Below are 25,526 nucleotides of genomic sequence, written 5' to 3'. Positions count from 1 at the left end.
GGGCAGAAAGGTCATGAAGGGGTCAATATTCAGAGATTTTATATAATAATTTACTATTTATTACATCTATTATACATCTTATAAAATGTGGCTAAGTCAGAAGGATGTAAGCTAGTGTGAATAAGAGCAATAGAGGGTATGGGATTTCCATTACAAAAAAGTGAGATGATATATATGTGAAATTTGATTCTGTTTCTTGCTTAACTTACAGTAAGTCACTGTGCTGAAAAAGACAGGAAAAACTAAAGGGTAATACCATGAATATGCAAATAGCATAGTTTCACTGGAATACCATTGAATTCTGACCCAAACCAGACAACATCATGAGTAATATGAAGAATTCAAATGGGTATCATTTAAAGTCTGTAGGTGTATAACATTGATATAAAAATAGTACCAGATTTCAACTGGTTCAAAGAGACATAAAGGATCAACTGAATTCCTTGGTCTTGCTTTCAGGACAGAACTTGACATTTTTTTATCACCAAAGCAATGAAGGTGTGACCTACAACTTCACTGATAAGTTCATATATGTGTCATATTAAGTAGAGACAGAACTTCAAACCAAGGATATAAATAAATTATATGTACTATCCACCTTTCTTTTTTAAAGTTTGGTGTCTGACCCTCTGACTAAGTGGGGTTTTTGTTTGGTTGTTTGGCTTGTTTTTTGAGACAGGGTCTCACTATGTAGTCTTGGCTGGCCTGGAACTCGTTATGTAGACCAGGATATCCTTGAAATTCCAGGGATCCACCTGTCTCTGCCTCTGCCTCCTAAATTCTAGAATTAAATCACCATGCCCTGCTCTAAGTGGTAATAGAGATTCACTCTCATATTCTGGGTCTAGAGTTCCAGAGATCTGACTAAAAAAATCTGTCAATAATCCACTATAGACAAATGAGGAAGGAGTTGTCTTCTTTAAAAATGTCTTTAGTCTGGAAAGACACAGAATTAGGTATAATGATAAGACAAATCAAATCTTTGATATTAAAATTTGGGGCTAAGAAATAAACTACAAGTGTTCATTTTAATTATCTGTAATATTATATAAGAGGATCTCACTACTGTTACTGTAATTTAATATAGGTGATTGCATAATTGATTTAATATTTCTAATTTTAAATTAGAACCTTATTAAATTTACAAACAATATCAGAACATTTTTTTAAAGTTTCAAAACATCTACTAGTTTAATAATCAGGTTTGTACAAAATTATTTCAGCGCTTAGGAAGGTCAAAGCGAATTAAAAGTTAAGAGAAACAGTACTTGCCTAGCTTACCTGAAGCCCTGGGATTTGAATCCCAACACTACAAAGCAAACAACACAACCAAACATAAAACAAAATAGTTCAAAGGAAAAAAATTAACTGTAAAGTCCACTGAAAGGTAAATTTTACATTTTGCTAAGCATATAAAATAACCTATATTTAAAAGTAGTTAATGGCCAATTCTGACAATGAAATCAAGAACGATAAAACATCTAAATTTTACTGTAAGATTTTTTTTCCCCAGCAGTGTGGTCATGTTTATTTAATCTAAAGGTATGCATACCCTTTAACCTGGAAACAAATCAGTAAGAGATTCTTTCTTAGTAGTAACTTAAAGAAAACAGTTTGTCAAAAGATTTATTTATTTTTATTTTACTTGTATGGAGGTTTTGCCTGCTTGCATGTCTGTGTACCAAGTGCATGGCTGGTATTGACAGGGACCAGAAGAGGGCAGCAGTTCCCCTGGGACTGGAGTTACAGATGGTTTGTGAGCCCTCATGCTGAGAATCAAACTTGGGTCCTCTGGAAGAGGATGAAGTAGTAATTTTTAGGAATCTTCTAAAACATTATATTGATAATAATAATTTTAAGAGTCACAAAATATTTAAAAGTAATCAACCTGAATAAAAATCTATAGGAATAGATTAAGTTAGAGCTCACAGTGTGTGAGATTCTACTTTCCAAAACAAAATAATTGGATAAAACACAAATGGGATACTTCACCTTGAATTTTCTAATCTAAGCTCTCAATTGCACTGCTTTAAGATTAAAAAGCAAAAGACTAAAGAAAGCTGTGGAAGTCTAAAGTTAGTAGATAGGCTAATTAGGAAAGTCAATATAATAATCAGCTTTGTTACCTTTAGTGTGAATCATGGCACAAATTTAAAAAATAAGTAACTTTAAATGCACACATATATAACAATATCTTAAACTATAATTCTATGTCCTACAAATTCTAATACTACTGACCTTTCAACTTTCACAAATACTATGTGATTAAGCCAAATGTGAACCAAGTTATCAATCTTCTAGTTATACTAGATAGTAATCCTAAAGGCAGTAAATTATATTTAGAAGGACCTGTTCTAAATCTGTTCTAAATCTTCAATTATCATTCTTGCAATTACTTCCATTCCTATCTTGCATCTCATACAACAGGACTCAAATTAAACCCTAAAAAAATATATGTCCATGTTTAATTCCCTTTCCAGCAAAAAAAAAAAAAAAAAAAAAAAAAAAGACAAGCTCATAAAGCTCCTAGATGACTCTAACCCTTCCATATTTCAAATGCTATCTTTTAGATTTCTGAGTAACTGTTTCAAATGGAGTTCAGACTGTCTCCACCCACTTCCCCACTATATCACACCCTCTGCTTCCCCACCCCCCAGATGAGGATAGGTTGATAAATGGATTTTGGAGATGGAATAAAGCCAGACATCAAATAACTTACTTGAAATCCATCTCTTACCTTCTGTACTTAACCCTGGACTTGATGTGAACTTGGCTACATCAACAATTTTTACAGCAAATTGTTGCCCAGTTTCTCTGTTGATACATCGTCGTACAACACTAAAGGGACCCCTAGAAAACAAAAAGTCAATTTTAGTTCACTGATTTTACATTCCTCTTTTTGATCAATATCTTACTGTGTTTCCTTATTTACCACAGCCAAACTATATAGCAAATGACCTATCATATTTTAATCTTCATATAGAACTTCACAATAAAATTTAACTAATGTAATTTTGAATATTATCTAATTCAAAGGTAACTCATCATTTTAAGAGTTAAAATAAAAAGAATGGAAGCCAAATAATTAGGTTTTTAATTCAAGATAATTTAAAAAATTCTAAATAGTATCCTTATTCAAGGCAAACAGTAACTAGTAATTCCATATAATTATGAACAGCTTACACATAGGGAAGTTTGTAGATGTGGTAGTATACAGAGACATACTCCTTTTGTTTAATTTGAGATTGTACTTTAATTACATCTCTCCCTTCCCTTTCCTCCCTCCAAATCCTTCCATACACCCCTCCCCACTCTCCTTCAAATTCATGACCTCTTTTTCATCAATTGTTATTGCATGCATATAAGACATACTCTTTTGGAAGCAGAAAGTTAAATCATTGCTAATACTTCCCAGAAACCTAATCTTTACTACCATATCCTACTGAGTATCTTTCTATCACTTCTGAACATGTCATGTCATAAAGTTTTCAAGCTACCATTTTTTTTTGCTGTGACTACTGAAAACGTTTCTCATTCATTCTTGTAGTGTTTTAGAAAAGAAAATCTGATATGTTCTTACTTATAATCCCAGAGAAAAAGTTTTACACACACACACACACACACACACACACACACACACACACCCCTAATCATGAACCAAAATACAAAACATATAATTAATTACTACAGAAAATAAGGAAAAAAGAATATTCAACAAAATCTAGACAGCAGTATTGAGCAGGAAGTTCACAAAGAAAAAGCCCTGCATGATTCGGTTTCCATCAACCTCTCTAGTCTGACCAAAACTCTCAGAGAAATCCTCCATTATCCTAAAACTTCAAATCAGAATTGTTTTAAAGAGCCATAAGAAATGAACTGCCTTAGCAGTAAAAGTCACTGTACTAGTCTAGTGACTTGCTTACCTACTGCTCCCTTCAATCTTCATCAGTGACTCAATACTTGCCACACAGTTGGATATGCAGAATGAAATAAAATGTCAATACCTGGGTCCAGGAAATGCACGCACGCGCACACACACACACACACACACACACACACACACAGCCAGACACAGACAGACAGACACACACACAGCCAGACACAGACAGACAGACACACACACACACACACACACACACACACACACACACACACACAAGTTCTTTGAGATGAAGTTATCAAATAAATGTCAGAATTCAAGATAACCTAAGGACAGATTTGTCGTGTAGAATTGGCACTTCAACTATGACAGAACCATTAAATTCAGAAGCATATGTGCATATATACATTTTTTCACTTTCTAATGGTGGAAGAGAGACAGAAGAACACTTTTATTGGCTTTTATAAAATACTTTTATCTGTGCTCAAGGTACATAAGAAAATCATTTATATAGTGCTCCTTTGACTTGTAATACTGTTTCTCTTTCCTTTTTCACTTGGAGAACAAGCAAATGAATTTAATCTAACCTAAACATAATTTTTCTCACATCAATGCCATCATTGTGGCCATCAGTTACATCCAACTTCAATTTTTCCACAAGCAGCAAAGCTAACATGGAAGGGAAAGAGGGGCTAATGTTAACTTTCAGATCAAAACTCTACAGAGAGAAAACCTTCTGCATAATCACTTAAAATATCAACAAATATTCCTCTGTGACAGTACACCAAAGTGTTTCCATTTTTAACCTGGATGTCTACTTGTGATTATTCAGTCTGACAATAGCATACAATTTCAGGAAATATTGAACATAATCAGGTTTGGGCCACACAAAACCCCTCAGGGGTATATATACATTTGTGTAGTGTGAATCAATTTTCCAACTTCTGTTTGTAGAATTCTTTGTGGTCAATCCAGTCAATTTTTAAAACACTTTTCCTGCTTGAATGAAGGTAAGGAAGAAAGCATAAGCTTCTCCTGCCATACTTTTATAAAACTAAGATAGGTAAGGAGAAAGGAGAGAAAAGGCAATGAGACAACAAACCACCTTTTAAAATTAGGAACACACGTATACACACAAAACAACAACAACAATTAAAGAAAAAAGAGACCAGGAATTTGAAAGAGAGCAGCAGGGTAGTGCATAATAGAGGACTTGGAGGGAAGAAAGGGAAGGGAAAAACCATGTAATTATAATCATCTCAAAATATTTTTTAAAATCTCAATAAAAATCAAATTAAATCTACTAATCCATTAAGCTAATTTAATGAGGTTGAAAAAGGAGTGCATTTATGAATTCTTCAAGACCTGAGCACAAGTCATAAGTAAAGCATGTTAAAGGGAGTTTTCCTTAATAACATGCAGGAAGCTAACAAAGGTGAGCTGAGCCAAATTTAATAACCTTAAAAGACATCAAAACCATACTCTAAGATTGCTTGTGATTTCCTTCACAACTTGAAACTCAGCAGATACTAATAAAAGATATAATTTGAGTTGGTCTTTTACGAAAATGCAAAGGGTAGTAAACAGTGTTAACATATAGCCACATTAGATTTATTAGTTATATTTGGTTGATAGTTTAGGGAACAATAAAAATTCAGGAAGAACAGATTTCAGTTTGGCTTGTACTCTTTCTTGACACATAACATTTTTACCTTAATTTTTAAAAATGTACTGCATAGTCAATTCTTTAGTATTGATGCAGAACAAAATAAGACATTATCTTTTTCTACTATGGTATTGACCAAAATAGAATGCTAACTGACACTATTTCAGATTTGATTAAACATTGCTGGGGGAGAGAATTTGTTTATTTACTTATTTTGGATGATGTGTCCACTGGTGGGTTCCCCATGCTCCTCCAGTGACAGCCTTGTAGCCATGCACATATGGGTAGCACTACTGAACTTAACGAGTCATTAAATAAAAATGGCATGAAGTTGGGAAGGGCTGTGTTGGAGATATTGAGGGGACTAGAGAGGGAGGTTAGGCGTAAACAGAATCATATTTCATTCTGTACATGTATGAGATTCTCAAAAATAAAGAAAAACATAACAAAACAAGTATCTGCACACACACACACACACACACACACACACACACACACACACACACTTTCCATTCAACTCCTTACAAATACCAAATATTGACTGGAATTGTAACACAGAGTTCTTATTGAGGCAGATAGATATTTACATAGTTCTATGGGTTTTAAATTTTTTAATTAAATTTACTATTTGACAATTTAATACATGTACATAATGCATACTAACCACTCTTAATCTCAACCTCTCCCATCTCACTGCTACTTCTATATACATACACCCCCTCTTTCCTACAACTTTCTCACATTCATGTCTATTTGTTGTTCTTTGTGACCCACTTGGAGCTATCTGTTGAAGCCTAGTGGGGTCAGCAGTGGATATATAATTAGAGACAATTACTCCCATTCCCCAAAATTGTCAATAGCCAATAGTGTAACAGTAAGATGTATGAGTCCCTTCCCTTTCCATGACTATTAACATGGCCTGTCTTATGTGGGCCAGTGAGGGTAACTGCAGTTGAGTTCATGATTGTGACAGTTGTATTGAGTCCAGAAGATGGCATCTCACAGGCTTTCACTTTATCTTCTGGCTTTTTCATACTTCCTACACCCTCTTCTACAGTGTTCTCTTAGCCTTAGAGGGAGGAGTGTAAATATCTTGTTTAAGACTGAGTCCTCAACCATCACCTATTCTCAAAATATCAGGGATCTATGAGTTTAGTCTCTACATCCACTGCTGTTCTTTGTAAAGAGAGGTTTTTCTCACTAAGGTTGATAGTATCCTTTGTCAATGGGTATTAACATACATATTTAGAAGGCCATCAATTTAGTTACCCCAGTTGGGCCTACAACCTCCTGGGGCATAGGTTGTTAAGTGGGCTTACTGTACTAGTTGTGGGTTCCCTTCTCAGGAACACGCCTCAAATCTGATCACATGGCAGTTGGTTATCCCTACAACAATTGTGCCACGATTGTACAGGTAGGCAAGTTTTTTTCCTGTTTGTAGGGTACACAGATGGGTAAGACCAATGATACCTTTTCTCTACCAGAAGTCTGCAGAGTAGCACCTTGAGAGTAGCCAGCAGGGAGCAAATTTCCAGCTCACTTTCACCTTGCTTTCTCTCTATCTTGCCACCAGGGTATGCAGTGTCTTTAGAAAAAAGGTTGTACCCCCTAATGGTGGGTAACGAAAAGTACTGACAGAACCTGTGTTGTGTTGGGGACCTTTGAGGCTTCCTTGAGGTATCCCATACCTGGGATTGGAAATCTTGCTTTTGCAACCCACTGCTTCTAGGAGTATCATTATCTCCTAGATTCACTCCCATTTGAAAGATCTCAAATAAATAACTGAATGATACACCTCAAGTCTTAGAAAAGCAAGAACAAACCAAGCCTGAAAACACTAGACAGTTAGAAATAAGATCAGGGCTGGGCATAAAGGAGGCAGAGGTAGGCAGATTACTGTGAGTTTGAGGCCAGCCTGCTCTAGATAGTTCCAGGCCAGCCATGTTTATACAATGAGACCTTGTCTCAAAAAATTTAAGATCAGAGCAGAAATTAATGAACTAGAAACAAACAGAGAAATAAATATAATGTAAAGAATTATTGAAACAAAAAGTTGTTTCTCTGGAATGATAAGCAAGATTGGCAAACCTTTTTGTCAATTTAACCAAAAGAAAAGACAATGAATACCAAATCAATAAAATTAGATACAAAAAGTGAGATGTTACAACAGATACCAATGAAATCCAGACTATCTTGAGGACACACCTTAAATCTATATTTTACTAACTTGGAAAATCTAACAGAAACCGATGAACTTTCAGATGCATACCAAAATTAAATCAAGATGGAATGAAAAAAGTGTGCGCGCACGCACACACACGCGCGCGCGCGCGCGCGCGCACACACACACACACACACACACACACAGCAACAAGATTGAAACAGTAATAGTCTCCAAACTAAAACTATCTCACTGAAGATTTGTACTAGATCTTCAAAGAACTAATACTTGATACTACGCAGATTATTGATACTACGCAGATTATTCCAAAAAATAGAAAAGAAAGGAACGTTTCCAAATTATTTTTATGAAACCAGTATTTCCCTGATACCAAAGCCAGATAAAGAAACAGCAACAACAAAACCTGTTAGGTAAAAGATCAATTAAAGTGGAATATAATGAGTATTGTTATGTCTGCTAGAGTTCTGGAAAGATTATAACTGCCCTATGTAGACACAGAATACTCTCCTTCACTTTTCATTTATAACAAAAGTTAAATGTAGGCAATAGACAATTCTGATATAAAAGCTAAATATATTTGAAAAAAGAGACTAGAGTTACATGAAACTGTGCTACAAATTATGCTAGTATGTTGCTTTCCAGAATACCAAGATAAACTGAGCACAGTGCATCTAACTTATTTCCCAAATCTCCTGAAAGGAGTTTAAGGAAAGGACTGGGAGAACAAGAGAGGTGAAATAGTAACAATCAAATTTGCGGAGTAAGAGCATACATAGATGCAGTGATGTTAACTGATGCAGCAAACTTGGGAGAGCCGATTTAGAGAAAACAAGGAAGACTATTTGAAACCAAACCCATTTACATTACAGAATAATCAAGAATCTCATGAAGCTGGAACTAGAAGAAATATGTTAAAGAAGCAGTTTATGAACAGTCTTAATCCTTTTCCCTAACAAATGGAATGCTGAAAGTTGGATCTTTACCCCAAGACAAGAGATGTCCAGTGGAAAAGAAGAAAAGATAATATGAAGTTCCCTATATCATCCAACTATATCCCAGCGTCTTACACTGTGGGATGTGACCCTATGAAACCACAAAATTGAATGTGACACAGACACAGCAGACACACAAAACAATTATGGTGAAAGGTTTCTTCTCATGCCCAACAACCATCCAAAAGATGAATTCACAACCAAATGTGTAATGAATCTGAGGTGTTGCTGGCAGCAGTCACTGGCATGGTGTCACAGCTTTGCCCATTGGGCTTCCTAAAACACCTTAGCTCAGAGTTGAGACTGGTGTTCTAAGCTCCAGTGCATTTAGTGTACACAGAATGCTTTCTGCTCTTATAGAAACATGTTTCCTACTCTGATTCCTGAGCATGTAATAAATTAGTAAGTATAACTTTGGATTGGATTGGGTTAGAATGACTGACTTTCAAAATTGCTGTTTGAGTTTCTGACTCAAATTTCATTTAAAAAAAATCATTAAATCCATTTTAGTTTGGTATCAGGACAGAATTTCTAACAATGTCCTAAACACATTTCTATCGTTGTATTTATGCAAAACAATGATCTCAGCATTGACAATTGTAAAATCAGTATTAATCAACTCTGAAAAATATTTAATATGCTCTAAGCTCTTTGGTTTCAAACATTCAGCCAAAATTTAATTCATGTAAAAATAAGCACATCCACTTAATTAGTGTGCAAATTTGCTTTCATCCTTAACAAACAGTAAAACTATATATACACAAAGGAATTGTTTTAAAATAAATTTCTTTATGACTTATAAAGTAAGTGTTTGATCTGCATATATATTTTACCTGAAATTGCATAAAAATTTCTCAGGTGAAAAGGAGTCATGATTTAAAAAAGTTTAAGATGCCCTGAATTAATTAGATCATCTCCCAGAGAGACTCATGGTCTCTCAATCAGCTTTTAGTCCTTCTGCTGTGGGATTTCTCAAGTTAGCAATATTACCATTTTGAGCTAAATGTTTTGTTTTGTTTTCTTGTCTAGGAATATAATATGCATTGCACTCACTGAAGACTAATAGTAAACCCCCAGGGTTTGATAACCAAAAATGTCTCCAAGTGTTGCCTGTGGGGGAAGGGGCAATACAGTCTCCAGTTGAAAGCAATGCTTGATTTATGATCATGACCAGACAACCATGGCTCTTAAGACTTCTGGAAAAGAGTCTAATTTAGAAAACAGGGGCAAATACTAACAGAAAGAGTAATTTAGAGGAAACGGACCAAAGAAGAGAAGCACTAAAAATTAGCATTAATATCCTTAGTAAGGTTTAATAACTATGAAACCAAAACAGAAATTTTAGAAAACAAAAAGGGGATTTTAAAAAGTAAACACACAAAGAACCCTAAAACTCAACATAAAAGTTGGCAGGCAGTACTCAGGAAATATCCCATAAAGCAAAGCAAAAAGTAAGAAAGAAAAACAGAAAGAAAAAATTCCCTTTTAAAAGGCCTTGCCAAATATTCAGCAAAATAAATAACCCAAGTCTATACAGACAGCAGTGTGAAGTAAAATTTTCACCTTTCCAGATATGGAGGTAAGAGTTCACAGAAAGCAAAGATGACTGCACTTCCTATATGGTGCTCCAGGCAGCACTCAATGGCAACACCAGAACAAGAACACAGTAGTGAAAAACTTTCCCAATGAAGGAAAATGACCTCTAATCTTTAATTCTGTATCCAGCCAGGGCATCAAAAACCATCAAGGTAATCTCAGACGCTAGAAAGCCAACAATTTCCTTACCATGCATACATTATGGAAAACTTATTATAGAGTGTATTTGTATACAAGATGTACCAATTAAAAAGACACTAAAAAGATTTCAAATAGGAGCTCCAATACAGAATAAAGATGAAGGAAATCCCTAGGAATGTAAAGAAGGGAAATTTCAGGCTGACTGTTAGGCACCAAATATAGAGGGGAACCAACGCAGGCTGTATGACAGCGTGCCCTCACAACTGATTACTGTTTTTAACCTAGAAACACAATGGTCAGGTGAGCTGACTCCAGATTCTCTTGTTGGGCATTTTCTGGCTACGGACCAAGAGAGGACCTCCATTTTACTCCACTGCAGCATTCTGCTTTCACATATTTCTGAGAGCTAGAGGCAGGTGTCAGTGGGCCCAAGGGCAGGAAATGAGGTATGACCTATTCCCTGGAGCACATTCCTGTTGAACCTTTCCAACAGCTTACTTTCCCAACAGCTCCAGTCTCCTTCCTTCCTAGCAAAAGCCCCAGATTCTAGGACTTACAAGTGATCATGCCAACTGACTTCTCAGATTGGAGTTCTAAACAGTTTTAGGGCATCTGAAGCCACACTATAAGAAAGATTCTGTTTCACCATTCCATAGGATGGTAGCAATACTGTCCTTTCCTTACATAACTAAATTTGTGTATGCAACACAATATACTGTGAAGGAATATACACACTTCAGGTAAAGCTACAACAAAAAATAAAAAGGAATAATTACTATAAAGGCCAAGATGGTGGTTTAAACAGACAGAGAGAGATTATATGAGAATTACAAGAGAGTTTTGAAAGCAATAGTGATATTCTATTTCCTAACTTGACAACAGATTTGTCACTTCTCATTTTATTATCAATTTTTGGTTTGTTTTTGTTTTTTGAGACAGGGTCTCACTATGTAGCCCTGGCTGTCCGGCAACTTACTATATAGCCCTGTCTGGCCTCAAACTCAGAGATCTACCTGCTCTGCCTCCCAAGTGCTGGGATTAAAGGTGTTCACCACCACTGCCCAGCTTATTATCATTCTCTACACATATACATTATAAATTCCTTCATATATTGCTTAGTTTTCTAGCTTTAAAATATTTTAATGGCTGAGTGGGTAAATTTCTAAGATTTTGCTAATCAAAAATGGTCTCCTTAATTTTTATATATCTGTATAATCCAACTTATTTCAAATGACCTAATATACATTAATGAAGAAAACAATGGTAATTCAAACACAATAAAGTCAATAGACACTGTTAATTATAATTTTATATCTAACCGAAATAAATTTAGAGTATTATTTTAAGATTCAATGTGCAAACTTTTATGTTACATCTGTAATATAAATTTTTATCCTATAAAAGGTTTATAAGTAAAAAATGTATATTAAGAAGCTTTTAATAAATGGGGTAAACTTGTCCATATTGTAGGCCTGGAAACTGTTATAATAATTTGCATAATGTACTACAGGATATGTGGGAAAACAATGAATAATAATTTTAAAAAGGAAAGAAAACACTAAAGAAAGTGAAGGCCAACAATATACATATATTCACTGCACATATAAATATAACAGTTCATATATTTTTGATCCTGACTAGTCAGATTCCATATCTGTCAATTTTTCTACTTGCTTAAATTTATTTGTAACCTTAAAATCAATACTTGAAACACCTTTACAGTTTATGGTTATGCACACAGTAGCAAAAATTTTGAGTCTTCTGATGAACTTGCTGCCAGCTGAGGTCAAATGAGATAATATTCCTTCTTGTTCCCACTGTCACATTATAAACAAATTACTTTTGTGAATTCTATTTGAGTCATATGTTTTCCATTTTGTGCTTTTTGTTGGTTTCACTACTCAAGATGGTCCCCACGAATAGTGATGAAGTGCTGTTTAAAGTCTCTAAGCACAAGAAGGCTTCATGTGGAAAATATGTGTTAGATGAGAATCATCAAGGCAAGAATATACATTTCTCGGTGTCTAAAGAGGATTGATTGTAGGATTCCCCCATGAATACTAAATTTTACTCATATTTATGTCCCTTATATAAAATGGCAACTATTAGAGTATAATCTACATATAAATTTCTGTATAATTAAAAATCATCTCTAGATTACTTATTAAACCTATTACATTTATATATGTGTTTCATTTAGAATATCTACAGAGGTCAGGAACTTACTAAGGGGCCATGAGAAGGGGTTTTTGAGGGAAAGGAGTTAGAATGCACTGTTATAAAAGGTTAAAGGGGACTTATGGTAAGGAAGGGATGAATTGGGTTGAGGCAGGAGAAGACAGGGTAGAGGAGGGAAACTGGAAGAGATAAATCATACTAAAGAGTTTTCAAAAAAAGCCATATGGAAACCTACTACCGTAGAAGCTTCCTAAGATATATCTATAAATAAACATAAAAAGTTAAAAGGGAGTTATCTTGACAAAGCTACAATGTCCCTACCAGATACCAGAGCCTAACAAATAAAAGGCATAGTCTCAGGAATGGGTTACTGGTGAGGTCCCAAAGATCCCCAAATATTACAAGCCATTCATAATGCTCTTGGCTATCCTCCAGAATTTGACAGTAAGAACCTATTGCTTAAGATGCCATACACTTGAGTCACAGAACATGGAGAAATCAAGCTGGTACTGAACAGGAAGCTTCATCGCTACTGGCTAGATGTCACGGAGGTGCATGCACACTACCAGAGGAGAGAAGTAATCTTCAATCTTAACCAGCTGTTAACAACCTGGTGAGCTACAATAATGAGTGGCTGGTCAAAACACGCTCACTAGTGGTACAACAGTGGCACAAATGTGGAATTAACCAGCCACTTCCTGATTAGATTTATGGATCCCTCTACAAGATGAATCTCATCTCTGGCATCAGGTCAAGAACCTATAGCTAGACGGATCATGGACTCTAGGAGAGAACCTACTACTATATTCTGCTAAACGGACACACTATTAAGTAAACTCTTCATGACTTATCATTATGCCCACATACTAAGTCCTCATCAGAAAACCTTCTGATTCCTGTAGATGCCCAACACAGCAAACCACAACTAGCTAAGATGCAGAGAATATGGGACTACAGAATGATCAGCCCTAAATGGAGCATATATACTGCACCCCTCCTCTAAAGGCTCAGGGATCACTGCAGAAGAGGGGGTGGGAAGAGTGTAAGAGCCACAAACGGTGAATGACTCCAAGGACGCAGTATCTTCTGGACACAGCAGGGAAGTTGCACAGGTGAACTCAAAGCAGGTGTGACAGCATGCACAAGATCTGTGCAAGCCCCATCCAGACCAAATCCCAGCATGGAGAGGGGAGATGGGCACAAAGTTCCATCCCTAGCCAAGGAGCTTTTGGCAACTGTTAGCTGCTGAGAGAGGAAGTCTCAGCAACTGCTGCCTAGATGTTGACAACTAGAGATTGATGAAATCCTTTGAAAACAGATAATAAAAGCTGACTTTGAAAAGTTGGCAATAGATCTCCAAAAACCTAACAGCACAAATCAGTCCACCTGTGTCTTCAGAGAATTAACATTTACTAGTTAAGAACACTTACTAACTCAGCACTTAAACTGACATAATCAGTACCTCTGTCAAATCTTAATAGTTCAATGAAAATTGTAGTAGGCCTTGCTTTAGTTTTCATGTACCATGCTATCACTCAGTCTAGCACTACATATGATACATTCATCTTTTATTTTATGAGGACTATAGAAAATACATAGCAAACTCTGCTCAAAGCAGTTGATCTAGAATATTTTTAGTGGTAGTGGTGAAGTTTGTCTTAAGGGTTGGGCTGGGTTAGAACTAATGTAAAGGACTTTGTGTACTCATAAATGATGGAGAAGAAAAATTCAAGAAAAAAAACTGCTAAAAACTCAAGAAAAACTGTTAGGAGAGGAGAAATTTTTTTTTGTAAATGTAAGAAATAGGAAGGAGAATATACATCGGCAAAAAAAATCAAGTAAGAAAACATAAGGGAAGCAGCACAAAGATCCCTCTTAGCTTAATATATAAAGAACATTCAGAAATAGATATTGAAGAGCTGACATTTTGAGAATTCAATTGACATTTTCACATTTTACTTATTTATTCAGATTATTGTCTACAATGGAAAAAATACAAAAAAACAAAAACAAAAGGACACACAGATAAAAAGGTTTAGCAAAGCCATTCCTGTTTCGAAGGAACTCCCACTAGATGACACTACTATTAGTATACATAAATAATGTTAGTATAAATCTACAGAAATAAGTACTGAAATAACACAATGGTTACTATCTATGTATAGGAAAGTGGCCAGAGAAATCTTCTATGAGACAAGGAAGTTTGAGAGGGCAAGAAATGGTCAACAGATTTCCAAGATAAGAGGAGTTAGAAAATTCAAAGGGTGGACAAAAATGTGTCAAATGGCCTAGAGTGACATGAAATACACAATGTGTGCTGGGGACTCTAAGCTATTTAGTACTGCTGGCAGGGAAAATTGGAGGGGTTAAAGTAGCTGGAAAGGGAGAATAGAGTATGTGGGGGGCTAGGCAGAAGTTATTACATTAGCCCAAGAAAGAAGTAAAACCTGAACTAATTCAATAGCGACAACCGAGAGATGTTTTAGTATATAAATTGACAAACAATCTTGAGGGACAGTGAGGGTGAAGTAACAGAATACTGATAGATTTCTGGCAATAATTAGTGGGTAAATAATGGTATCACTAAATGAGAGAGGAACCATAGGAAAAAGAACCAGAATACTACTCAGAAAGAAAGGGAACATATTTGGAAGTTTAATTAGTAAGTGTTATTTCCATAGCACATCCAGGTACAGACTTAGAAAGAGCTGAAAGAGGTAAAAGCCTGAAGTTGTAAAGGAGTAAGGAGGATGGGGAACCGGTTCAGTTAGGAAAATACATGCTGTACAAGTGTGTGGTCCTGAGTGTGCAAAATCCCAGGCACAGTGGTATACATCTATAACCTCAGTGTCAGGGAGGCACAGACAGAAGGTGATAGCCAACCTAGCCAAATCTGTGAGCTCTGTGTTCAGTGAGTCCCTGACTCAAAATATAAGTTGGAGATCAGCTGAAGAAAATATGACATAGATTGCTAGCCTCCACACAGTATGTGCACACATGCATGTGCACCTACCTGTATGAGCTCAGACATATACAAAAAGGAGTAAGGGTCAGCATGGATAGGAAGATTAAGACATTAACTACTACTATTTATAACATACCAGAATGCCAAGCTGCTAGGATTTTTTCCAAGATAGTCTCTCATTATTTGTCACCACCCATAATACAATACTTGCTCCTATTTTATAGATCAGGAAACTGAAAATAAGATAGGTTAAGGACTGGAGCTCAGACTTACGGAACTCTAAATTCCAAATTTATATTTTCTGTATTCTTAATAAATCATGAGTAAACGGGAAGTAACTGAAACCATTGTCATAAATGAGAACCCTTGAGAAAACAGATTAAGTCCCAGCTTCTCCTCAAGACACTTCTAGAAACACTACTACTATAGAAAGATTACAAGTAACCTAATAAGAAAAAAGAATAAGAGCTAACTAATGTTAAAGGCCATTTGAAAAACCATATGGGAACCTATTCCTGTAGAAGTCTAAAATATACACATATATGAAAGTCATCTAAGTAATAGATTATAATTATGCCTCAACTAGGTATCTTATGCCCCCAACTGAAACCTCCAGTGTCAGGAAAGGGTTATATCTTGTTGAGCTGTTGATCAAAGGAGTCCCATGAAGTCATCCCCCGCCACACGCCATGTATCACAGGCTATTGCCAAGGCTACTGGTTGTTCTCCACAACTAATGATAAGGTCCTACTGCAGAAGACAACACTTATGTATGTCATCCCATACAGAGAAGTTGAGCTGGCACCTTACTAGAAGCTTCACTCCTACTGACTAGCTTTCATGGTGAGGGAGATAAGTACTATACACAGTAATGGAAGAGAAAGATAATCATCAATATCACCCAACTGTAAACCCTGCAACCTACAACAATGACAGGCTTGCAAGATATACTAGTGCAATAGTGGCAGAAATATTATGTGAGTAGCCAACCACTTTTTGGTTGGATTTAAAGTCCACTCTATGAGATGGAACCTATAGCTGATACTAAGAACCTGAGACTAGATAGATCATGGGCCTAGGAGAAAGCCTAATACTAGTATTTTGCTGAAGGAACATAACAACAAAATGACTCCTAATGACATATTAATATACCCATATAGATCAGTGTATCCCTCAACGACATCATAGAAGCTTCTACCTGTAGTACACGGGAATTAACAGAGACCCACAACTAGATAATGTGGAGAGAGTGAGAGACTTTGGAGCATGCAATCCTAAATGGGATGTCTTCATCAAAGCTCTCCCCTCAAAGCTCAAGGACCTATGTGGAAGAGGAGACAGACTGTAAGAGCCAGAGGTAATGGATAACGCCAGAGAAACAGTATCTTCCTGACACAGCAGGACTGATGCACATATGAACTCACAGAAACTGTGGCAGCATACACAAAACCAGCACAGGTTCAAGCCACATAGGGTCCCAGCACTGAGAAGGGAAAGTGGACCCAGGCTCCCATCCCTAACCAAGAAGCTATTTGCAATTGATACCTACAGGCAAAGGGAAAATCAGTTTTCTTCAATGGAGTGCCAGTGGGTATATCAACCATACTGCAGGGTGAGTTGGCCTTACTCCATACCCAGGAGTAGTTGGCCACCACAAAACAAATTCCATAGTGTGGTGATACACTGTGTACCCCAATAAAGCTTACCTGGGGCTCAGAGGACAGAGTCTGCCACTAAATTAGACATAGAGGTCAGGCAGTAGTGGCACACACCTTTAATCCTATCGCTCGGGAGGCAGAGATCTGTCTGGATCTCTGTGAGTTCAAGGCCACACTAGGCTACATGAGAGAAACAGAACCAGGCAGTGGTGATACATGCCTTTAATCCCAGTACTGGGAAGCACATACACCTTTAATCCCAGGAAGTAATATGGCAGGACACAGAAAGGTATATAAGGCATGAGGAAACCAGAACTCACTCTCATGAGGCTGAGGAATTTGTGCAGGTAAGCTAGTGGCTGACTGTTCTGCTTTTCTGACCTTTCAGCTTTCACTCCAATAGCTGGCTCTGGGATTTTTATTATAAGACCTTTTTTTTTTTTTTTTTGGTTTTTAGAGACAGGGTTTCTCTGTATAGTTTTGGTGCTTGTCCTGGAACTCGCTCTGTAGACCAGGCTGGCCTCGAACTCACAGAGATCCACCTGGCTCTGACTCCTGAGTGCTGGGATTAAAGGCGTGCGCCGCCACCATCCAGCTATTATGAGACTTTTTAAGATTCGTGCTATACTATAGTTTGTTTTGTGTGTGTTGGCATTCTTGTCTTGTTGCTTGTTTGTTTTTATTTTTGTCTTTGTGGGTTTTATTTGGTTTTGGTTTTTGTAAGCTAGAATGAGAACATAAAGGTAGGGGGATCTGCACCTGGGAGGAGTTGGGAATGGAGAAGGAACATGATCAAAAATATTGTATAAAAACTTTTTTGAGACAGGGTCTTTCTATATAGCCCTGGTTGTCCTGCAACTCACTCTGTAGCCCAGGCTGGCCTCAAATTCACAGAGACTTGCCTGTCTCTGAATGATGGGATTAAAGGTGAGTGTCACCATGCAGAAAGACAAGCTCTTAGACCTCAGTATCTTGCAGAAAGAAATACACCACCAAGGCCAAATGTCTAACAAAGTCTGCCCTGCACAGTATCACATCGGAGACTGGCCCGCTGACTGGAGAGACAGTATTTTTGAAACTATCTTCACTTTTTTCCTTTTTACTAATTTTCTACTAGTGTTCATGAACAAAATTGCTTATAATTAGTGCTAGCATCATCACAATTGCTAAATTTTCTGTGCATAATCCAATCCTTATAAACTGAAAAACTGAAACTAATAATTATTGAAGTCTGAGAGTGTGAAATTACATTGTAAATCGCATCATCAAAGTGATATGTTTTGTTGCTATGTCACTAACATAAATTGTTTTCAAGATGGCACATTATCATATAATAGTGTTGTTGGAAGCTATTATCACAATTGCACCTAAGAGTGAGGTGGGATTAATACTTAGGCTTAGAAGCTACCTTTAACTATCTGCTCTTCAGTGATCTCTCTGTGGAATGTTATTAGTCTCTTCCCGTTCATAACTATGCTTTAAAGATCCCTAGTTAAACCTACTAGTAAATTACATAAAACTAATGTATCTAATTTAAATTAAGTTAGTAAAAGTAATCTTGAGGCCAGCAATACTCTCTCCTTCCCCTAATATTCACTTTAGCTATTTAAAGTTACACAATATTGATATTATAACAAAAGAAACAAAATTTAATTAGCTAAAACTCTAAATTGAGGTTTTCTGAATTGGTATCCTGTGGAGTTCTTTTTTTTGTTAGTTTGTTTGTTTTATTTTTTTTTTTTAGACAGAGTTTCTCTGTGTAGCCCTGGCTGTCCTGGAACTCACTCTATAGACCAGGCTGCCCTCGAGATCACAGAGATCCACCTGCCTCTGCCTCCAGGTACTGGGATTAAAGGCATGCACTACCACTGCCCAGCTATGTGGAGTTCTTTAAAGAATGAAATCTTCTGTGTCAAGTGAGGCAGGGAAATATCACATGAAGACCAACTCATATCCTGTGACATGTCAGTGACCCAGTCTTGTGGTTGGGAACAAGCATCCTTCCCTTGCTGCACTCTACCCCTACCACCATGTAGAAACTACTAACCTTTGGTGTTTTCTGGAAAAACTGATGTTACAGTGATATGAATCTTTCTTCTAAGGATTAAATTTGTTCTTTTACAAACTCATATATGATCTGAATCTTAATGTTTAGAATAACAACATGAATTATGATGTTATAATGTCTTAGGAGCCATTCAAATATCATTTTTTTTCTGTAACAAATACTCAATGATGGCATATAAACTGTTGATTAAATAACTTGGGGGGTGTTAATCCAATTGTTTGCTTAATAAAGGATAGAAAAGATTTAGCTATGTAATTTAAATGTCTATTCATTAATACTCCCCAAAGTAATTTACTTTCTTTTACAATTGTTAATATAAGCATATTCAGCAGGCAACCTCTAGTCTTTTAACCAAAAAACACTTAACACAGTGGCAAAGCATGCAAAGGAAATAACCATTTACACTCAATTACCCAGCTCAGTGCAGGGCAGCAGAAAATAGGTTTTGAATTATAATTGTAGTAATCAGTTTCTAGGTCTAAAGAAGTAAAGTAGATGATCTGGAAAATAATTGCTTTGGGGAAAGAAATCTAAAAATAAGAGTACAGTGGATGTAATTGTTTAAGATAGTAAAATATCAAAACATTTAGGGGAAAAATTAAGTTAGGTAAGAAACCAAAGTCCCTCAATGTAACAACAGAATATGCTAGGCAGTAATACTCACTTGTAACCAGTCCAAAGAACAGAACAACTTCTCAGTACTTCAACGACTTCCTATTAGTAAATAAGGCACACAAGAGAACATGGAGAACAAGAAAAGAACAATGAACCATATCCCTCAAAACAAGTGAAAAGTGAACTCCAGAGGGTTCTCATCTCTCCTCTCCCTTTTGCAATTGCTTAGCCAAAAATTATGGCACTATTCTTGACCATTTTCTTCTACATTCTAAATTTAATTAATTAAGTAATGGTCTGGCTGCACTTTGAAAATCTTTCCATTCAGCTGATTGTTGGAGCAACTTTAGGACTCCTGAACAAAAATCTTCATCAGATCATTCTAGTATCTGCTTCATCGCAGTCTTGGAGTCAGCTGAATGCTTATTTTCATTTAAATTGTTTTACCTGGTACTTGTTGTGCCAATAGTAGCTAGTATAGTGTGTATATTATTCAGGTACTGGGGATTATAGGATCTTTTATTTTGGCAGGCAACCATCCTGTTTAGATTTAGTGTATAGATCATGGAGAGCTTTTGTAGGCTTTAGTTCCAATGGAAGTTTAATTATCTCAGCACTCACAAGGCTATTCTGGCTTATTCTTCCAGGGCTCTGTGATACCTAATATTCATTGTCAACCTAGCAGAGTCTAGAATCACCTGGAAAATGAGACTCTGGACATGTCTACAGAAACCGTCTTGAATTATTTCAGGTTGGAAGGCCCATCCTCTGTGAATGGCACCATTCCCTGGCCCTGGCCCTGACCCTGGACTATAAAGGTAGAGAAAGGGAGCTGAGCAGTAGCAAGCATCCGGTGTTCTCTGATTCCTGACTAGATGTGATGTGAGCAGCTCCTTCCAGTTTCTGCCACCCCGACTTCCTCACCATAATACCCTTAAACTCGAAGCCAGAACAAATCCTTTCTCCCTTACGTTACTTGTGTCCGCATATTTTGTCAAAACAACATGAAAAGAAACTCAGACAGGCCCAACTCAACCTCTGATATATCATCTGGAGGGACAAAAGGTATTTCCTAGAGCCACATGTTATTTATCATTGAACAGTTCTGAGGCAGACAGCCCAGAAGCTATTGTGTCTTGGTCTCCTTAGGACACAGGGTAAAGGGAAGGTACACGTATGACTGTAACCTATGAAACACAACCCCCTTGTCGGTGGCAGTAAGGAGCAGGGATAGGTATAACCTAAGTTTTGCCATTGTCATTTCAGACCACAGGGGCCAGAGTTGTGGCACTGAGGATGAAATGACCAGGTATTATAGTTGCTGTCAGCTCAGACTACCTGCTGCGGTCTAATGTGGCACAACGGCTTAGAGGGACTGGATATTTTGGCTCCAATGGGTAGATAAGACTGCCCATTGGGGTCCAATGTGGAGCAGCAGGGATGAGCAAGTCTGACTAGGTCTCTGCTGGGCTTCCTACTTCCTGGTCCTTTCATCAGAGAAAGTGAGCTTTGGGGATTTTCATCTTCTATTTCCATTGATAATATGTGATGTAGCTCTCTCTGGTGTTCAGTCTAGGAGCAAATGGAAGGTAAACAGAAAAATCTAGTGAGCTAATTAATACTTGCTATTTTTATTAAAATTCTAAGGTTCCTAACAGCTCTCTACATTTTTTACTAGCAAACTTCAGGAAGCTTTTTACTGTTTTTACATGACCCATTTTCAGGGCAGTTAGCCGCACTTACAAGGGAGAGATGCTGTGGCTTAGATAGGAAGTGTTCCCTATTCATGTTTTGAACAGTTGCTCTCAGCTGCTAGTAATACTTTGGGAAGTTGTGGAAACTTTATGAAAAGGAGCCTCATTTGAGGAAGGTCACTGGGGGCAGTTTGTACTTAAATACTTTATTATTCTAATGACTGAAAACAGGCCTTGTAAACTTGAGATGTTTTCCAAAATGGTACTTGGTAATGGCAGAGAACCAAATATAGCTCTTTTAAAGCTCAGAAAGTTTTCCATCCTAAAGTTTTATAAAAACAGTCATGACAGTAATTTGTTACATGTTTCAATAGTTCATTAAAAACAATTCAGTTTGTATGATTAAATATAAGCTTCAGCTATTCTAATAGTTTATCAACATAAGATATGCTAAGCAGAAAAAAATATTTATATTATCCATATAATCACTTTTTTACAGGAAGACAAAGACAAAAAAAAAGTCATGGTTCCAAATTAATGCTGAGCATGAGTGTAAATTGGTAGATAGCCATGGGACAGGTAAACCAAACCAAACCAATCACCCCCCCACCCCCCCAAAAAAAATCAGAAACAGTTTAGCCAATAACCATTCATCAGTTCATTTTAAAACTAACACATATGCAATTATCATGTCTTATCTTTGAGTCAAATCCTTTCTTTCATATCAACTAATAGGAAAAAATATAGAATAAATGCATCAAAGATATCTAGTATAGACAAAATAAACTGAGTGACTGTAGCGAAGAACATGTTTTAAATGTAAGGTTTTCTTTCTCTCCCTTACCCCTCTCTCTGACCATCTCCCATCTCGTGTGTGTGTGTGTGTGTGTGTGTGTGTGTGTGTGTGTGTGTGTGTGTGTAATCTAGAAGAGGACGTTAGGTGTCCAGCTTTATCATGCTGCACCTTATTTACTGGAGGCATGGTCTCTCACTGAATCTAGAGCTTAACATTTTGAATAGACTAGAAGCCAGTAAGTCCCAACTATCCTCCCATCTCTAACCCCCAAAACACTGGGGTTATGCACAGCAACACTATGTTTCTTATGAGGGTACTGGGGATTTGAACTCAGGTCCTCATGTGTACATAGCACACACTCTTATCTACTGAGCTATCTTTCTAACCTCAACATGTGAGGGGGTTTTTAGGCACCTTCATTGACTGACCACTGAACTAAGGAAAAACAAATTCATTATACTAGCCAAGAATCCTTGCACACTAACATTTCACAATAAATTTACAACTTCCCTTTGGCATGCCCAGGCAATTTGGTAGTACAAGCACTCCAATTCCAAACATCTTTTAATTATAAAATTGTCTTCTTTAAAGAAGCCATTCTCATTGATAGACTTCAACATTTCCTTCTTTGAATCAAATCTATTATGAAGCAGTTAAGGGTTCAGAAGACCAGGAGTTGAATCCTGAGTATCATTACAAATTATGACGATAGGAGCCCAGTTATTTAATATCTTAGAGATTGAGAAACAGAGATGGAAGGTCCTTCAGAAGGTCCTGAGAAATACAGAAGATAACAGGCACACCGAGCACATCCACACAAGACAGGACATCGAGGGGGATCTTGTAAGTACCTCTTCACTACTTCTCCCCTAAAATATGCTATTTCTTACACTACACGAGTATCATCTCACTAACACTAAGAACCAAGAAATAATCAGGGAGTGCTCTATTTAACAACAGTGAAATAGGTAGCCTAGGCCAACCTTCCTCCTGAGAACATAAAACCTGGACACACACACACACACACACACACACACACACACACACACACACACACACACACACACACACACACTCCTTTCCAGTTTCTCCTGAAAGGTCATCCTCAGATTGAAGGCAAATCAAAAGCAAATGTGGCCTTGCATGAATTTGGGGACTTGGCCCCCTCTCACCTGGTGGTCCATAGGATCTCAAAGAAGTTAGTGCAATAAGGGGAATGAGTCTACAGGGGAAAAGGCAGAATATGGCAAGGGGTTGAAGTACTAACGTGGGGTTGGGATGGATCTTAGTATTTCACAGGGCAGCCAGGGGAAGTCTCATTAAGAAAGTGGTCTAGACCAGCTGTGGGCACATACCTTCAATCCCAGCACTTGAGTGACAGATAGAAATCTGTGATGAATATTTTCAATATATTTTATCCTTCCAACACTTGTGAATCCTTCCATTTTGTTGGTGCTCCTGAGCTTAGTAAATATCTTGGATGTGTCTAGAGGATGACAATAGCAGTATTGCTACCATTTTTTCATACTTGCTGACTGCCAGATACTCTAATAAGTGAGTTGCAAAAGGTCTCAAGCAGTGTTCTCAATATTTACAGAAGATAAAACCATCAAGACCTAGTTAATTTTAAAATGTTACACAATGTTCCACACTATAGAGTTAGAATTTTAACATAAACTCTATGTAGCTGTAAGGTCTATGAGGTTTCCACTATTTGTACTACGTCTGGTACCAAGCACCATGGCCAAGAAAAAGGAAAAGTAAATGTAGAAGGATGGGGATCCCTCTGCCCGGCCCCTAAAAAAGATTGGTAGATGCTCTTGGGCCTATTAAGGATACTCATTAGGCAACTGGCTGGATGAGAAGTACAAAGAAGAAAATTGTGTATTAAATAATACACAGAGAATTGGGTTTTCAGACTGGAGTGGAAATCTACCACTGAGCCATTTTCAATAGCTCCGCACCATACCTCATTGCTAGCCATCCTCCCTTGCTTTGGTTTCTAGTGGTTCTCTTTGATTTTATCCTCCTAATGTTCACAGAATCTTAGCTGCTCTTAATCTCTAGACAATACTGTGTTTTCCCATCTTATTACCTTTCTCTAGTCTGAAATGTTATAATTTCACTTCTTAAATCACATGCTGGGTGATTTCTCCCAAATAAGGAAATCTTAAAATCCAATAAATAGGAAAGCTAAAGTAATGTTTCCAGGTGTTTTAAAGAAATTCCTATCTAATATTTTATTCTGTTAAGCCGGTCACAGTACAATCAGAGAAAAGAGATCTATCTCCCTGCCACCATATCAGAAGTACCACCAAGACCTATAGTGAGATAAGTACTAAATAGACTACTTTCCCCAAAACTCTTCAGTCTTTTTTTGTGGGGGTGTGGCAATGGGGAGAAGGGCGGGGTCTGTAATAGTGTAAGGAGCAGTAAGAATGTAACTATCCTGGCATGGGTGAAGATACGCTAAAAAACTGGTTCTCAACCTGTGGGTCACGACCCTTTGGGGGTTAACCAACCATTTCACAGGGGTTGCCTAAGACAATCAGAAAACAGATATTTATGTTAAAATTCATAGCAGTAGCAAAATTACAGTTATGAAGTAGCAACAAAAATAATATTATGGTTGGAGGTCACCACAACATGAGGAACTGTATTAAAGAGTCACAGCATTAAGAAAGTTGAGAACCATGTACTTGCTCCTGATTTCTTTTGGTGTCCACATTATGATCATCTACTTCATGGTTAAAAAGTAAAATAAATGAAAACCTTACAGAAAACTGTTTTTTTCAGCACAACCATCAAGAAGATGGAAAAGTTCACTTGAATACTACCTGAAAGACATATTTTCACAAAGGTTTTTTTAATCCAAAATATTTAGTTATTATATTATTAATATTAAATTTCAGCCAAAAAAAATGAAATGAGTACTTTTGACTTTGACCTAACCAACCCCAATTCCATTCAAAAAACACCCTAAGAAGGAGATGAGAAGGTCAATGCTGACCTTGCTTTCTTCCTTTGGGGGGAAAAATATGAGAATTCAGTCTTCTAGAAAGACATACTTATACCACTTAACATTAAGTGCTCCA

General features: G+C 36.9%; 1 protein-coding gene across 15 annotated transcripts in view; it reads right to left on the bottom strand.

Annotated features, from left to right (window-relative positions):
- The window catches only part of Cask (calcium/calmodulin dependent serine protein kinase), a 334,225-nt gene that overhangs the window by 262,023 nt on the left and 46,676 nt on the right, over window positions 1–25,526 (bottom strand). For 8 of the 15 annotated variants that reach the window (XM_052737067.1, XM_052737740.1, XM_052737562.1 and 5 more), the window contains exon 2: window positions 2,738–2,850. In XM_052737067.1, coding sequence (XP_052593027.1) covers window positions 2,738–2,850 — 113 coding nt within the window. Of the gene's footprint in view, window positions 1–2,719; window positions 2,851–25,526 lie in introns of all 15 variants that reach the window. The other 7 variants (XM_052737240.1, XM_052737152.1, XM_052736894.1 and 4 more) reach the window with 1 other exon arrangement.

This window comes from Peromyscus californicus, unplaced genomic scaffold, assembly GCF_007827085.1.
Source record: "Peromyscus californicus insignis strain IS unplaced genomic scaffold, ASM782708v3 Scaffold_10__1_contigs__length_136768540, whole genome shotgun sequence".
Lineage (NCBI taxonomy): Eukaryota > Metazoa > Chordata > Mammalia > Rodentia > Cricetidae > Peromyscus > Peromyscus californicus.
The sequence above is the reverse complement of the archived record's forward strand: the minus strand, read 5'-3'. Positions and strand labels throughout refer to the sequence as shown.